At 37.1% G+C, this 16,905-nt stretch overlaps 1 protein-coding gene across 3 annotated transcripts in view; it reads right to left on the minus strand.

Moving 5' to 3' along the window:
- Positions 1-16,905, minus strand: part of BIRC6 (baculoviral IAP repeat containing 6) — a 194,194-nt gene that overhangs the window by 125,187 nt on the left and 52,102 nt on the right. For all 3 annotated transcript variants that reach the window (XM_068415935.1, XM_068415930.1, XM_068415945.1), the window contains 16 exons: positions 15,929-16,060; positions 15,471-15,649; positions 14,743-14,873; positions 13,710-13,871; positions 13,468-13,599; positions 13,095-13,192; positions 11,714-11,861; positions 7,255-7,388; positions 5,981-6,127; positions 5,243-5,430; positions 4,301-4,615; positions 3,789-3,888; positions 3,101-3,315; positions 2,705-2,913; positions 2,056-2,402; positions 877-1,096 (listed from right to left, as the gene is read on the minus strand). In XM_068415935.1, coding sequence (XP_068272036.1) covers positions 877-1,096; positions 2,056-2,402; positions 2,705-2,913; positions 3,101-3,315; positions 3,789-3,888; positions 4,301-4,615; positions 5,243-5,430; positions 5,981-6,127; positions 7,255-7,388; positions 11,714-11,861; positions 13,095-13,192; positions 13,468-13,599; positions 13,710-13,871; positions 14,743-14,873; positions 15,471-15,649; positions 15,929-16,060 — 2,857 coding nt within the window. The remainder of the gene's footprint in view (positions 1-876; positions 1,097-2,055; positions 2,403-2,704; positions 2,914-3,100; positions 3,316-3,788; positions 3,889-4,300; positions 4,616-5,242; positions 5,431-5,980; positions 6,128-7,254; positions 7,389-11,713; positions 11,862-13,094; positions 13,193-13,467; positions 13,600-13,709; positions 13,872-14,742; positions 14,874-15,470; positions 15,650-15,928; positions 16,061-16,905) is intronic.

Genomic DNA, 16,905 nt, shown 5'->3' on the forward strand with positions numbered 1-16,905 from the left:
GGGCATGTGTCATGAGGATGGAGCCAGGCTTTTCTCAGTGACATCCCTTGACAGGACAAGGGGCAATGGGTGCAAGCTGGAACACAGGAGGTTCCACTTAAATATGAGGAAAAACTTCTTTACGGTGAGGGTAACCGAACACTGGAACAGGCTGCCCAGAGAGGTTGTGGAGTCTCCTTCTCTGGAGACATTCAAAACCCGCCTGGACGCGTTCCTGTGTGATATGGTCTAGGCAATCCTGCCCCGGCAGGGGGATTGGACTAGATGATCTTTCGAGGTCCCTTCCAATCCCTAACATTCTGTGATTCTGTGAAAATATAAATGTTGCTGTCCAAAGAAGGCAGAAAGCCACAGAACAGTAAAAGTTTGATTAAAATAAAATGCTCATGTTTAGAATATCAAAGAACTCAATCAATAACCTGAAACAATCAATACATCTAACATTCAAGGCTCAACTCTATGCTTGTTTGCTCTTATCTCAGAGAAATCTTTTTTATTAAATGCTAATAGTGTGCTTTCCGGTCTCAATCCTACTTCCAAATGCATTAGAAGAGCAGCTCTATGATGAGGGTGCATTTAAGCCTGCTAAAGGAGAAGGCAATTTTTGACACTGGGGAACAATCCTGATAGGTATGTGAAGATCTCCAAGTAAGGAAAAATAGCAACTTATTGTGGTGCAAGCACGAAATACGTGAAATAAATAAGTGCAATCAGTCATTTATTGTTTGCAGTGCTTTTGTGGGACTATCTCTCAAATCAATGGAATAGATGGATAAATATGCTTGTCACATTTTGTCAATTCCAATGTTAAGTTATGAACAATGGAATTATTTAAGTGATCCACAGGTAATGTAGCAACATAGACTTAGACCTTACCTGTCTTGTGGGAATATGAGAAGCTGTTCTGAATTGTATAATTCCTGCAGTACGTTTGAGAGAAATTGACCCCACCATCTTTCTCCTCCACAGAGCTGAACAAGCAGAAGGCCAGTATGCAGTCGTATCTTTGGGGTTCCACTGATACATAGGTGTTTAAATAATTCTTCACAAGCCTGAGCATGAAAAGTACTTTGCAGAACCACAGGAACAGAGTGCCCTTTTACAAAAAGAGAACAAGTAACTATGTTTTAGGAGACAATGGCTTGAAAACATAGGACGAAAAAGTTTGCAGGAAGTTTTTAAAACTATTATGATTAGACTAATTGGCACAGGGGGAAGGAGGAGGGAACACATGGGGAGATGGTAATTTGCAAGTAACCCATAAAGACCAGGCCATTTGGTCAAAACCAAATCAATTTCATGTCAGTGCAAATACCCACCATGGAATCTACACAAAGCAAAACCAAACCATCATTATGCTTAAGAACAAACTAGCACAGAAAATTACAAGACAGACACACCTATCAATAGAACAATGTTCTGCTTTTGCTCCCCCACCCCCACCCCAAACCCACCACTCCTACTCAGACTTTTCAATTTCGATTCTCCAAGAACTCTTTCAATGGCAAGTTTAGGAAATAAAAATCCTTACTGGATATTAAAAATCATGAACTGAGTAGAGATTCTAGTTTTATGACTTTTTTTTCCCCTCCCACAGAAGCAATTTCTGTTTCCCCTCCCCACTTCTAACTGCCTAATCCATTCCCAGTGTTGCACAGGTTTCAATGCTCACAGACCCTTCCACAGGCTGATTCTACCAATGAAAACAATAAGAGTAATTCTGCCTGGGCAGTCTTCTGTTGCTTCAGCAAACTGAATCAGCCCACAGATCAGATGAGTATCTGAACAAAGGAATATTCAGCCAGGACTAGGGAAAAGGGAAAAGGACCTCGACCTCTTCTCCTGTCCTTTTTGGGAGCAGGAAGTAGTTAGGTCAGCATGATGCCACTGGTGAAACTTTACACTGTATGTTACCACCTACTAAAATCATAGTAAAACGTATCTGAACACAGTTTAAAAGCTTTATAGTGGGAAAGTACAGATCAAAAAATAGAAACACTTGGAAATTGTTTCTACAAACATGACAAAAATATCAAAACCTCAAAAAATACTAACCATTGGAAGAATGAAGCAAACTAAGCAAAGTATCCAGTAAGTATCTAATGATGGTGCGTAACTGTTCTGTGGATGACATCTGAATCAACTCTTTTGGATCAGATTGCTCCTTCAGTGTTTTCCTGCTTGCACCTAAAGCTACTTTGAGCCTCTGAACAGCATGGTGAGCCAAGTTGAGTTGAAGCTGTAGCTGAATGCAGTCCTGGTAAGCAGAAAATACTCTGCTATCTTCCTCTACTGCCTTGTCTGGCTTTCGTAAAAAGTACTGGGCATTGTTAGCACTATTGAGTGGTGGCAGGTCAATACTCTGCAGAAGGATTTCCAACCGATGACAGGCCAAATTGTACCTAAAGGGGAACATTCCAACACACAATTCAATGGACATCAGCGAACGGCAACACATTTGACAGTCAACCTGCCTGAAGATGACTTTGGTCCATTTTGAATGCACTGTTAAAACAGATACTGAAAAAAAAACCCCAGTGTAGTCTTTGTTATTGCTATTCACTCTAACAACTCTACAACACAGGCAGACTTTTCTTTGGTCTGAAGAATATCATGGGAAGAAAAAAAGACATCTATAACATTATGGTATCCCAGTGTCTTAAGTTAAAATAACTAGCAAGTACACATATGTTTTTATTCTAACCTGCACTGTATGTCTTCTTGCAACGCAACCATCATTGCCAAATGTTGGTCAATTTCTGGCTGATTTGCAGCTTCACCTTCTCCTCTGAGGGGATCATGCATTAGTTTCAGCTCATTTTCAAAGGGCAAGATATAGGTATGGCCATAATAAAATCCTAATGGGATTTTTGCTCTGGCATTTGTGCTACCGTATCGACCAATAACAGTGATCTGAAAGAGAACACAACTATACTATAACACAATTGTATCAAAACAGGCAAAATAAACACCAAGTTGAATATTCATACAAATTTTACAGCCAACTCAAGCTTGGTCTGAAGAGAACTTAAGAGAAAGTTCCCATACTAACAAAGATCAAGAGTTTAAAAGACAGAGTATACAGTCTATCTCCTTTTACCTTCATAAACCTGCAAACTGGGGGTGGCAACAAGTCATGTAAAATAAGTGAATGTGTGCTAATGTCAGTAGCCACTACCAGTCGCCTTCCATCCACTTCTTCTCCTAAAGTCCAGATGTCAATTGACAAAGAAGCCAAATCCCCACAAGTGGGAATCAATACATCTGTCAGCAATATAGGTCTTCCAAAATCTAAGGTCACAAATCTTCTTGCTCCTAGGGGAAAAACACAGGATTGCCTAAAATACCAGTGCATGCTAACCAGCAAAAAGATGTTACTTCTCAAACAATAAAGCCACTGTTTATATATTGTTCAAAAGGTGTCTATTTGAGGTTAAATATAGCTGCACAATCTCAGAATCTCTCACTATAGCTTGCACCCTTTGTAAAGAAAATGTTGGCTTTGACTTAATTTATGTTGTTATGCTTTTTATGCATTATTTCAGAACAGGTGCTCTGTCCAAAGACCCAACATATTCCCCCCAGCCCCCAGGATTTTTCAACTTTATAAACATCACTGAATGCTGAGGCTTGAACTTCCAGATACAACAGAAATGCTAACTGAGAAATATCTTTTCTTTGAAAAGCCAAGTGAGACTGAGGCTAAGCAACTTACTTAAGACCCTGGAAAATATTCCACTTCTTTTTAGAAAATGTGTCAAAATTATTATTAGGAATTCTGGTTTTACCTGAGTGCATTCGCTCTATAATAATTGACTGATGAGGTGGAGGTTGAAGAAAATGTGAAGCATGAGATATTGCAAGAGCAAGGCCGGATCCAAGTGGATTCTGAGGAGTGGGAAAACATCAGTAAAATTAAGTCATTAGAACCTATGCATTTATAATAAGCTGTTCTTTACAAAAGACTGTAAGAAAACCTCTTTTTATTTAAAGATGCACAATTTTGACAACATTTAGATTTGAGCATGAACCATCAGAATATATTAACTACTAAGTTCAAAGGATTAATAACCCCTTATATAGTTAAGCTAGCTCCAATTAAAAGAAACCATTTGAGGTACTATAACAACTATCTATCTTGCTTTCATAAGTATTCCTTATCACAGAGTCTAAATGTAGTGATCCAGTTTTCACATCTCATCCAAATAAACAGATATTTACTAGCACTCAAGTACAAACTAGATCCTGATAAGGCTTACAGCATCTTCTTTCTATAAGAAAAAAAAAGAAAACTAATTACCGTTCTAGACTTGCTTGTATTTTTGTTATGTGCTGCAAGGTTAACTGTTGGGGGATCAATGACTGAACCAGGAAAAAGCTGAGCAAGCTCTGCATTAATAACAGCAGAAACTGCCTCATTAGGTGGAGTCAAAGGTGGAGTCATGAACAGAGGAGTTGTTTTTGGTGTGGGTGGAATGACATCTGAAGGATGGATGAAGAACCCTGGGGCTGCTACTGGATTAGAAGGCACAGAGTTGTGAACAGGACCAACTGCTGATGCTGCTGCTGCTGCTGCCGCTGTTGTCTGATGCAGTTTTGCTTCCAGCTTAGCTTTCTGTGAGGGAAATGAAAGCAGTGTATGTAGCAGATAATACTGCTTGTGAACACAGTAGTATTATTGAACTACAAGTTCAACTTTCATTATAAAACTAGATTTAATAAATCCAAGCTACCTTCAACATAGGCATGTTAGATGTCCAACTATAAGCTGAAAAATGAAACTCTATTGAATTTGACCTCAATTGCTGAGAAAAATGAGTAATTAAGTAATTAATCAAAAAATAATAAAAAAAACTTACAACTGAATTGCAAAGTACACAGCCAAGCTTCATACTGACAATGGCTTTATGACTGGTACTTCCCTGTGTCTGCAACTGTGCTTTTCATTTCAGTGAGCTTTCTTCAGTTTCGGACTGATACGCTTACGTATTAAGACTTAGTGTTGATTACAAACTCCCAACCCATCCTCAAAATACACAAAAAAAAGGTCTGAAAGACCAAAGCAACATGGGAGACACTCTCAGCATTTTGCTTAGTAAGTGTGATCCTCAGTCAAGAGCTGTTCCTTCCTCAAATACACTATTGAGAGGAACAAAAAAAAAGAGGTGACTAGCTCTGCAACTACTTTCTCAGCTTTTGAAGTTTAGAGACAGCATTAAAAAATAGCCAAATAGCCTCCAACCTGTTGCTGAAGCTTCAAAAGCTGCTGCTGTTTCTCTTGCAGCACCTGGAGCTGTTGCTCGGCTGAGGCCATTGCATGAGAGAGAGACTGCAAAGCTACCTGGGCTGCTGAACTCAGTGCTGTCGAGGCTTCCCCAACCGTTCCAGAAGAGAGGCCACCAACTGCTGGGGTAACCCCAAAGGTACTCACTGGCATCAAACAAACAAAAAAAACCAAAAACATGTATGTAGAAAAGACATTATAAAACACACCTTTAATTTAATTCCTTACTAATTGTTAACAGCAAAGTAAAAGCAGGAGAAATATCTCCTTTTACTCAGATCCCGGTACAAAGTAACATCATCTTGAATTACGAAGTATACGGTTTATAGACTATGCACACTCATCATACAGGCAATGTTTTCATTACAGAAGAGCCACCTAACGCCCTGGAATTCTTTCGCCACATAAGGCTGCAAGGTAAAGATGCAAGCTTGTATGTTATACTCTCTGATAGGAACAAATTGATTCCAATTCACAAATTTGGAATCCAGTTTGTTAAGCTCTAAGAAGTTTAATTTCACCTGCAGTAACTATTGTAAAAAAAAAAAAAAACAAGAAAAAAAAACCCAAACCAAAACACTTCAACACTTACACAACTACAGGCAATAAGTTTGTCAAATGGTGCTCATTATGTCCAACTAAAAATATCATATTGTGGAACTACACTAAGTAGAAAAAATGAAAAATTTTATATACCAGTAAACGTACTTGCATCGTCCCTTTCTATTCTAGTTCCATCACTTGTTGAAACACAGGTAAAATGCAGAGGTTCAACTTCCAGAAGTCCAGTAAGGGAAGTAAAACTACCTTCAGCAGCTGCACAGCTACTTATTTTCCCATTTCCTGAAAGAGAAATAAATATCTACACAATCAGCGCTAATGTTTTCTTGATAGCGACACTTCAAGTCATGAAGAGTCGAAAAAGACAACTAAATATAATCCACATATTTCATTACTTCACATTGTGGAACAAACACCTCAACACTATCACACCCACAATATAAACGGAAGTATATTTTTAAAATGGATAATGCTGCCAAATCTGAAGAGAGTATCTTAATAAGTCAAACTATCAAATGTGACAGCAGAAGCATACTGTAACCTTCTTAATTCCAGAAATAAATTATATATGGATGCTCTATTCTTTCGACACTGTGGAAATTAGCTTGCAAAAATACACTGATATTACTGGAAAGGAAGAGAAAGAAAATAATAGACTGACTAAGATCATACACCAAGTTAGCTTAAAAACTAGACTACTATCCAATATATTAACCAATTCACAGTGTTGTATGGAGGGAGGGATATGAAGGAGATGGACAAGAGCATACAAAAAAAGGAAAGGAGACACTATGACTGATGAATATGCTTGCTATGAAAAGAATTTCCTGACAGGTAAAAATTGCCTCATTCTTAGGACATTCCATGGCCTGAAGATTCACTTATGAACTAACCTGACAGGATAGATACAAATATGCTTTTAAGGTATTTTAATGCCTCTGAAACAGAAAAAAAGATCTCATTAAAGCTGTAATATTTAAGTCAAAGAGCGTCATATGGCAGCTTCCCAACTTCAGAAAAATCCATTTAGGTTTCTCTGCCTTTGAGATGGTTGCTAGTCTAAATGAATAATAACACATCTCAAGGAAGCTGCTCAGTGGAAGTGACAGATGCTTCCTAGATGACTCTGACACAGGGAATGGTATCAGCCTTTCTGTTTCATCTCTAGCCTCTTCTTAGATCTTCTACAGGATAAGAAAAAAAACAGATTCCAGAATGAGGCTTTTTTCTTGCCCTAAGGCCTACAGGAAATGTAAGAGATCTCATGAAGCAAGAGAGTATCTTGAACTTCATTACATACAGCTATAAACCAGATGGGAAGTATAAAACCGCATCTTCACTAAAGGAAAACAGTGTAATAGAGAGAATTACCAATTCTTCCACAACAGATTACTGTTAAACATACATACCTGACAGAACATCAGACAAATCAATTTCATCTGACTGTACTCCAATGCTGCTGTTGTATACATTTTTACAGGAGGAGCCACTTATTTCCAAATCAAACAGAACTGGATCAAAAGGTGAACTATATAGTCCATATCTGCAAACGGAGTAAGACAAACAGAACTATTCAAACAATAAAAATTTATGTAAAATTATTTACAGAAAAAGGCCAAGTCTATCATCAGGATTTATCATATTTTGAACTACTCTTTCCATTCGATTGACATATCTTAGAAATTACCATTCACTTGTATTTCATTAAAGTCATTAAAGCTTTTCAAACAGCTTAAGATGCTAAATAAGTAACTCTGTTACTAAGTAGTTTTGAAACACGACACATAATCTCTCTCAGATATGGAAACTAGAACTACAAGCCTTAGACAATTAACCACAGCAATACGCATGCCTGCACATGGTAAACCAGACATTTATCTGAAGTCAATAAAAACACAGTACTGTTTTCCAAAACAGCAAATGAAACTCCACCTCAGCTTGTTCTTCCAGCTGAAGTAAGAAGAAAAAAGGAAACGCTTCTAGGGATAACAATCAACACTTGCCAATACTTTAAATATCTCAACAGAAGAAAATCTCATTAATCCTATTCTGGCAGTACTGGAGGGGAAAAAATAATACAATCACTCAGGTAACAAGGTGGTCCCAAATCAATTAGGGTTTTATAAGCCAAGAAAAAGGAAAATTCAAAGCGATAACAAAATCAGTGGGGTCTTTTTTTGTACCAACACCTGTTGCCAGCAACTGACAAGAGGAGAAAAAAGCAGAAATCAGGCCAAATTATTAAGCAGGAGTACAAAGAAAGAATGCATCTGTGAAGGTACAAAAGTGAGAAACACATAACACTTCGCACTTTGACGACTGGCAAAAGCCAGAACAAATATGAAGTATTTCCATGAACACACCAGCAGCGATGGGAAGTTCCTCCACCCCCTTTTGCCTCTGCCTCTGAGCAGCTTCTCTGTTCTTTAGCAGGTGAGGGAAGCCCCCAACAGGTAATGCTGAGAAGGCTGGAGTGTTTAAATGTCTCTTTTTGATCGAGTAGTCACAAAAGGATAAATGTCTATATCAATACTACAACACCAGCAACAAGGTAGAACAAGTTCTAGACTGAATGTTAAAATGCTTCCACGTTGGCTGGGCTCAATGCTTTTTTGCCACACAATACTAAGACTGTAACTAGTCAGAAAATGATGCTACACAAAAGGGCAATAATTGCTACTCATCTTAAAAAAAAAAAAAAAAAAAAAGAGTGAGAGAGGAAAGAAAATCTGAGAATTACAGATCAACCCATTGAACGTACCTTCCCCAACGAAATTACTTAAAAATATCTACAAGGTAGCAAGTTCAAGATGACAACTTTATACTAAGAACAACACATATTAGATGAATCTAGGTTGCTCTCTACAAGCACGTACTACATAGAAACAGTGCAGACTGCACATCTTGCAAGACTGACGTGTTTGCTGAATAACTTTTTTTCATAAACAAAGCAAGACAACACGCTACTGTAAAGTGGTTACTAAAACACACAAAAATGCTCAGACAAAATTCAGTAGGGTAATTTCACAGCCCGTTTTAGACCTCAGATTTACAAACTCAATAAATCAGGTCACCTCAACATTAACACTGATTACTTGCATGATTTAAGTGAAGAGTCTGATTTATTAAGTTAGCAGGTGATAAAAACTAAAAAGGGGTTACAAGAGCTTTGTAGAATAGGATCAGAATTTGAATGTGTTGCAGCGAGTTAAATATATTCTGTCCAGCCCAGATTTATTTCAATAAGCATAGTGCCTTTTGCTGATCCTTCAGCAGGAATGATCAGGTTCAGTTTTAAGTTGCATTAGCAACACTCTTCACAAAAGGACATAGAAGTTACATCAACAAAAAACAAAGAAAAAATCAACAATGTCACATTAAAAAAACATTACCCTATTCATAGAAGCAGTAATGAATATAAACTATGTGAAATACCTCTTCTGCTTCTCTCAGTAGAGATCTCAACTGGAATAATGTTTACAGTTTTGTGTACCACAATTCAAGGAAGATGGGGACGAAAGAGAACAGCTCAAGGAAATGCTTTAAGAATGACTACAGATCTGGAGAATATGATCAAGATACAAACATCCTCTAGACATCCAAAATTTGTTGAATGAAGTAATCTGCTCTTTATTGCCAAGGTGGACAGGACACAAACATTAAAAAGCTTTAGCTGCAGCAGGAGAGAATTCAGATTAGACATGGGCGGAAGGAGACAGCTCAAGTGTTAATGGTAAGAATAATTAAGCCATGTATTAGCTTATAATATTTAGAGTAATTAAATTCCACCACTACTTCAATCAGATGCTTTCAAGAACACGCTGGAAAAATCCGTCAGATTTGCTAGAGACAAACCAGCCTGCTTTGTTGTAGAACATCCTAAAATACTGTCTGAAATCCCTTTTTAGTTCCCTGAACTGCAAGTGATATAACACACCCATCTGGCCTTATCCTTGCAAGTTTTACTTGCTTTGTTGTGGCACATGATAGTAAAGTGAGTACTACTCTGCCTTTTAAGACAACATGAATGTGCAGATCCTTTAAGTAGACATCTGCTTTTATTTCATTACCAAATGTTAGGCTATTGTACCTGGGAACAAATACAAAGAAGGAAAAAAACAGTACTAGAAATTCTGCAACACAAATGCACACAAACACAATAAAATATGACTCAGGGAGAGAGAAAGGAAAAAAAGTAAAGCTATGGCTGCTTACTAATTTCAATTTTTTAAAAAAATATATATTAATACTTATCTTCTACATAAAAAAACAAATGAGAAACGACAGTATTCTCTTGATCTGTAGACATATAAAGGAAAGGCCAGTAAATTCTGTCTAAATTAGTAAACTAAGTCAAGAAACAGTCAGTTCTTGCTAGGGAAAGAGCGCTACAGTAATCAAATAGGGGATTACACAGATGTATCTGCTGCTATTCTTACCCTAACCACGGGGATACTGAGTTAAAAGAGAAAGCAAATAGGAATTTATTTCCAAGAAGAAAATAGTAAAACACCATCTAGAAACATTCAGAAAACCTAAGCTTGAAGGATGACAAGAACAGGGGCTCATTTCAGAAAGCTTCCCTGGAGATGCAGACAGCTGTGTTTTCCACTACGTGATCTGACACGTCACATGTGCCAAACTCAAAAGAGGGCAACTGGAAAAGAAAAAGACTTCTATTTCAGATATGCCGTTTAAAGGAGGTACTTGGAAAAAATCTATATGGAGGAATGAGTCAATTCCTATTGAAAGGTGCCATTCTCATGTCAAGTGGATTTTCCATGTTTTTCTCCTCCATTTGGTTTCTAAAGAACATTCAACATGAAAACACAAAACTTTTTATTCTTCCAGTTCCCTTTGTGTATTTTTCAAAAATCTCCATTATCCACTCACCATTTCTATTGCTGGGATAAGTCTTTTAATTAACTGCAAAGATTACAGATGGTGAAATAAAGTAACAACTGAGAAGAGGAATGTAGTAGAGAGCATAAGGATCCAAGTATAACACCTGAAAACAAGTTTTTATCAACTATTTCAGAATTATAGCCCATTAAAAAAACCCACCCCAAAACAAACATCTCCCCGCTCCAAACTTCGCTTACTAAATTTTCAATTTGATCTGAAGATTCTGAATTAACCTCTACCAAACCTCTTCTACCTTGATCTTGCTTGACTTGGAGGAAAACTCTTGCCCACAAATCACAACTGAGAGAGCTGTCTAACAGCAGCATGTTCCCATCATCATAATACAGCTTTGGAAACTGTTACAAAACTGAACCACCAGAGACTTCCTTTAGGTATCACGTAAATCCAAAGTTAAATGGCCAATCAGTTCAATATGCAGAAGACGCAATATCGGAGTCTCAAATTACATCGATATATGATTTATAATAAGAAGCTGCATTCCCAATAAATTACTCCAGGTCTCTACACTTAGAATCTGGCCTTTAGTAGGAAGACATTAAATGTAAGGTCAGCTTATAGAGAGACTACAATTTTGTGTTGCACTATGCAGAACTGAAACTATTCAGTATATTTGTTTCCCTCCCATACTCAAAACAGGACATGCTTTGTTAATCCTTACACTAAAAATCATAAATACTAAAGGACTGCACAGTCTTCAAACATTACATACATATTTGCTGATTTAAAGTGCACTGTAAATTACAAGATAGCAATTAAATTCACCTTTAACTTTTCACAAGTCAAAACTATTTTCCAGAGCTGTAACATATTAATTCTTGCTCAAACAAATAAGGCAAAAAGCATTTTTTTAAACAGCCACCTTTTTCGGAACACCAGAGGATGGCATTAGACAGTTTGCATGTTTGTCTCTATTAAGTTTACAACAACCACATTTCTTAGTACCTTGTTTGAAGTAATGCTTCCATAGGTGTTAGGCGATCCTGCAACTGTCGGGACACAGCAGTTAGCAATGATGCACAAGCTGTACTACATCCTGCCAAATCTTCATCCTTTACATAATTCAGCAATACAAAATACCAATACACAGATCCTGCATTTAAAAAAAAAATAGTTTCAAGTGAAACATGATGTGAATTTTCCACTCAGAAAGCATACTTTGAAGCATAATCAATGCAAGTGATAAACGAAGTATATAATGACTACTGAACACAGACTAGGAAGCATTCTCCCCCTCCCCTTTTTTTTTGAGAGACTTCAATTTAGAATCATTCTATAAACATTAGTTTGCACAAGTACTTCAAATTCTCTTATCAAATAATTCATAATTGAAGAAAAAAAGGTTCCAAGAGACAGCTTCATACATACTTCTTTCGTTGCTTCTGCCCACTGCCTTTACTAAGCACAACAATCAATATGCTCTTGATACACTAAGCTGCTAGACTAAGGGTTCCAATCCCTTCAGAGCCAAGCCTGACTCTAGATTCAATTCTTCCTCTCCCCTTATCCCCTGTTTTTGGCTGCTCTCTCCTTATTCTGTATTTGCTGGAGGCACTCTTTCCTTACAGATCAGTTCTGGGAGCAGAGTGCAGTGGTTCTGTACAGAAACACAAACTTCAGCTTCCTCATCCTCCTCCCTCTGTGCGTTCCATACCCTCAACAGCAGCGTGTTAAATGTTTCTACCTAGGTGATAGCAGAGCAAGCATTTTGGACTGCAAACTAATTTTCCTGCAAGACTCCTTCGTGATGCCAAGCTAGATGCAATTCAACAACATCATACTGTGAAAAACACAAAGCAGGCCTTGCCACCCCAAACATGAGTGCTTAAAGTCATCTTCCCATTCTATCTGGCACTCAAAAGGCTTCAACAAGGTGCTAAGCTACCATTACTCTGCAACATAGATGAGGAAGGAATTTAATTTAGTTAAAAATTTCCTTTTGGTGCAGAAGTATCACAAGTGGATTGCTATTTGGACATCGTTTGGATAACCAAGCTCCCAGGAATAAATCTCTTAATTTTCAGAAATAACCTACAATCTTGACTCTCACTGATGACAACAGAATCTGTGGTTGCTCAACACTTCTGAAAATTCTTGCAAAACTTATTTGAGCTCTCCCAAAAATGTTAGTGCAAGCTAATTTGCTTAAAGTTCCATCACCTACAAATGCATACTTCATACTTCGATACCACCTGACCAGACCACTCCAAGAAGCAGTTTGTACTAACTGAACAATTACCTAATTCTTATTTCACAAGAGAGTCCAACAAAACATGCCAAACAAACGTACTGTGTATTTTTATGACAACAAACATTGTATACATACCACCTGTTGCAGCTGCAGGCAAAAGTGGCATATTGTCAAGTAAAGCTTTTAGAAGAACTGATCCAAAACCCTGCTGACTTGGGTCACATCTGCCGTTGCTACAAAGAAACACACAGACACTTTAACATTTAATGAAGTAAGAACCAAACGTGAAATCTCCTCCAGAAGACGAAGTTGAAGGAGTGATATTCTTTGCAGTCCGACCCTAACACATTTTTCTTCAACAGAAGATCTTCCAGATCTTCTTGCTTTATAAATGCACTGTTAAACAACAACAAACATGTATATGCAATTCGGACTGCATGTAATAACCCCAAATATACATAAAATATAAATACATAAAAATAAACATATATAAATAATTAGCACTGACCTGATGCATAGTGCAAGAAATCGTGCACATTTGTGAGCTATGCTCCGCCCAGCTTCAAAGAAGCAAACACGTATTATATCAGAGACACATCTACGTGTTTTAGAAAGCAAGCTGTCATTTCCTTCCTTTGAGCTGTAAAAAGAAGTTGCATACTTTAGAGAATTGTATAAAACTTTGGTTTTTTTTAACAGAACTGATCCTGAGAAATAGCCATGCTAACTTAAACACAATTTCTCTCTTACCTGCCAGGTCCATTTGAATACACTCCTGCCAGCCAACAAAGCGTGTCTAGTACAAGACTCTGAGCATGTTCTGTAGTCAGCCCATCATCTGTCTTCTTGCAAAGAGTGGTAAGCAGCTTCTCATGGAACTCTGAAAACTGTAACATGGCACACCGTTGAACTCTAGGGAGGAGGGGAGGGAAATAAAAACCAGAATTATCCAATATGGCCATTCTCCTGTTAAAGTGTCCCCCCAGCTTTCTATCCTGTCTTAGGAGCGGCAAAAAAAAGAGGAGAGTAAAACTAGCACACAAGCATATACGACACTTTCTGTGCACACATTCCCAATCTTCCTATTTTCTGCTCACAGAACTTCCAGGGTTACTGTATATTTAGTAACCTTCAGGGAATTTTTTTTCCTATTAACTTGTCTAGTAACTTCTAAACCTAAACAAACTTTCATTATCAACAACACTCTGGCAACCATTTGCACATACCTCTCTGCAGCTTCTTTGACCTCTTTTAAGCCCATTACAGCCAGTGCCACCATTGTGGGGTGGCAGCTGGTAATACAAATTAAGTACTATATTATTCATATTTAGGTCTGTAGTACCAATCCATAGAGACTTTAACCAGTTTTTTGAGTAACAATTTGTTAGTTAAATTTGATTCTAAACTTTTTGACAAATAATATACTCTCTGCTACAAGAAACAAGACAACACGGGGCAATAGAAAGGAAAGATGCTTCCTTTAAAAAAAAAAAAAATCTGTCCAAATAATTTGTCTAATTTACCAAGAAAACTTATTTATATTTTCCTTTTTAGGTCAGGCAAATAATAACTCAACATACAATTTCATGCATGGTGTTATTCTACCACAACTTGCACAGGACAGTGCCCTCATCTCACAATTTACAGGATTTTCCATATAAAATACATTTATGAAATCAAAACTTGAAACAGTGGTTTGACCTGAGCTACTTTGAGAACTAAGTATTTTATAAGAAGTGTAACTAAAGTTAGTATGTTTTAGAATTAAAAAACACCTACTAACCTTTCCTTTGAAACTGAAGTTTTTTTAAATCTTCGAATTGTTACAGAGACTTCTTGAAGTAAGTCACAGCCTCTCAGATTATCTGATTTTCTTGAAGAATTAGTGGCTTCAGTTTTGCTAGATGGCTTTTCCTGATTTTTGGGGGGGGGGGGGGGGGGGGGGAAGATTTCATAAATTACATTGGTTTTGACTGCTTCATTTGCATACCTTGTTCAGTGAAATGCATACAGTTCAGTAAAACCTCTCACTCAGTTTGAGTATTGTACTAAAATAGACTACTTTTATTCACTAATTGCTTTAATACAGAACACCAAATTTAACAATGTTCTGTAATTTATTATGTTTTAACCATTCTAATAATGTCCACAAGCTGTGCATCGTATCATCCAATCTTACAACTGCAACGATCAAGAGTAAAATGCACACACACAAATCTTTCTAAGACGATGAGGTTTATCAGCTACTTAAAACACTTATGGAAACAGAAGTTTCAAAAACAAGTGCTCAGAATAGGAATATGGCAGAATAGACCTTTTCAACTAAATTTGCACAGAAAAAACAACTTAGAGATGTTGAACTCTGATTCTTGAAGGTGTTAACACAGTGTCAACTCTTAAAGTAATTTTTAATGGCTCTTAATTCTCCTAATAGCTGTTTTGTTTTCAGATTACATAAATTACACCAATTCTACAACTTTAACACAGATGTCCTTCTTGGCTATTCATTACCTTGCCTGCTGCAACTTTTATCAACAATGAAGAAATGGAATGGCCCTTGTTAGTCTGAGGTTTTAGAGATGGTATTCTAACAACTGGTCTAATGCCACCATTGCAGATTTCTTCTGTTCCTCTGTCATTCACTGCTTTAACATGAATTAAAAATGAGCGGTACTTGCCACCAGCCATGCCTAAAAGTGGAAAAAAAAAAAGGGGGGGCAGAGGAATTTGCATAGTTTACTAGGGCAAGTTATGAACACATTTCAACTTCACAGATACTGCGTAGAAGCAGAACTCAACTACATTCATTACAGTACTTTAGCATCAGTCTGAAAAGGTAACTCACTATTGTGTTATATAGCAAAATTCACCAATGTGAAAACAAATACAAACCAAAGTCTGACTACAGAAGTATGAGATGCACTTTAGTCACACACAATTCATGTGAATAGCATAATAAACTGGTTTACCTTTAACAAGCTTTGGACTTGTTAGTGTCAACATTCCAGCATGTCCTGATAGATCAAGTCCAGTAGCCAGCCATACTGGACCGCAAAGTATATCTTCCTTGTGTTCCTCCAGAAACGGACACAATCTAAGACCTTAAAAAACAAGTAATATAGACCTGAATTACTGTAAGTCACAAAATCTGATCATCTGCATGCATTAAAAATACATGATGTCAAACTCTGAACACTAAATACATATAAACTCTACATTGAAAAACTAAACAATTACTTGAGGTTCACTTTTAGGCATTTTTCAGTGAAATCAATAAAGGTAAATGACAGTTTTCAAAGCATTTTCAGATATATTATATGGATAATATGTACATTGATTGGCTCATCAGAGCCACAAAATACACAACTGATAAAATGATGAACCAGTATATTTTGATCCACAAGTCTCACTGTACTGAGTCTTTTCTGAATCAGGACAGAACTGTTGAAAAAGAAAAAAAAAAGACTACTAATTTGTTTCTCCTGTAGTATATTGATATTATTCAAATTATCATTCACTCATCTTCTGCTTCTTTCTCAGCATGAAAAACCTCTTCCAGCACTTTTATCACCCCTTTTATCCCCTCTCTCCACCAATCCTTTGCAACACCTTTCCTGGAGTCGTAGAATGGTTTGGGTTGGAAGGGACCTTTAAAGTCATGCTCTACATAAGCCTGATCACATGAAAGGAAAGAAGGTGTAAGGTAAGACTGTTGAAAGGACCAAGAAAAATAATCATAGTTCTGGAACTGATTCACTCCAACTATCAATTTTTAGTCTGTAGCTCTCCTCATTTGGATCCAATCTGATTGCCTTCCAGAGTCTCTCTAACAGATTTTGTGGAAGAGCACTGGTTAACAAAAACGAGCACAGCAAGTCTCATATAGCTGAAAATTAACATGACTAGTCGTGAATTCTTTACCAGCTGTTTATTTTTATTGGTTTAC

The sequence above is a fragment of the Nyctibius grandis genome, chromosome 1, assembly GCF_013368605.1.
Source record: "Nyctibius grandis isolate bNycGra1 chromosome 1, bNycGra1.pri, whole genome shotgun sequence".
Taxonomy (NCBI): domain Eukaryota; kingdom Metazoa; phylum Chordata; class Aves; order Nyctibiiformes; family Nyctibiidae; genus Nyctibius; species Nyctibius grandis.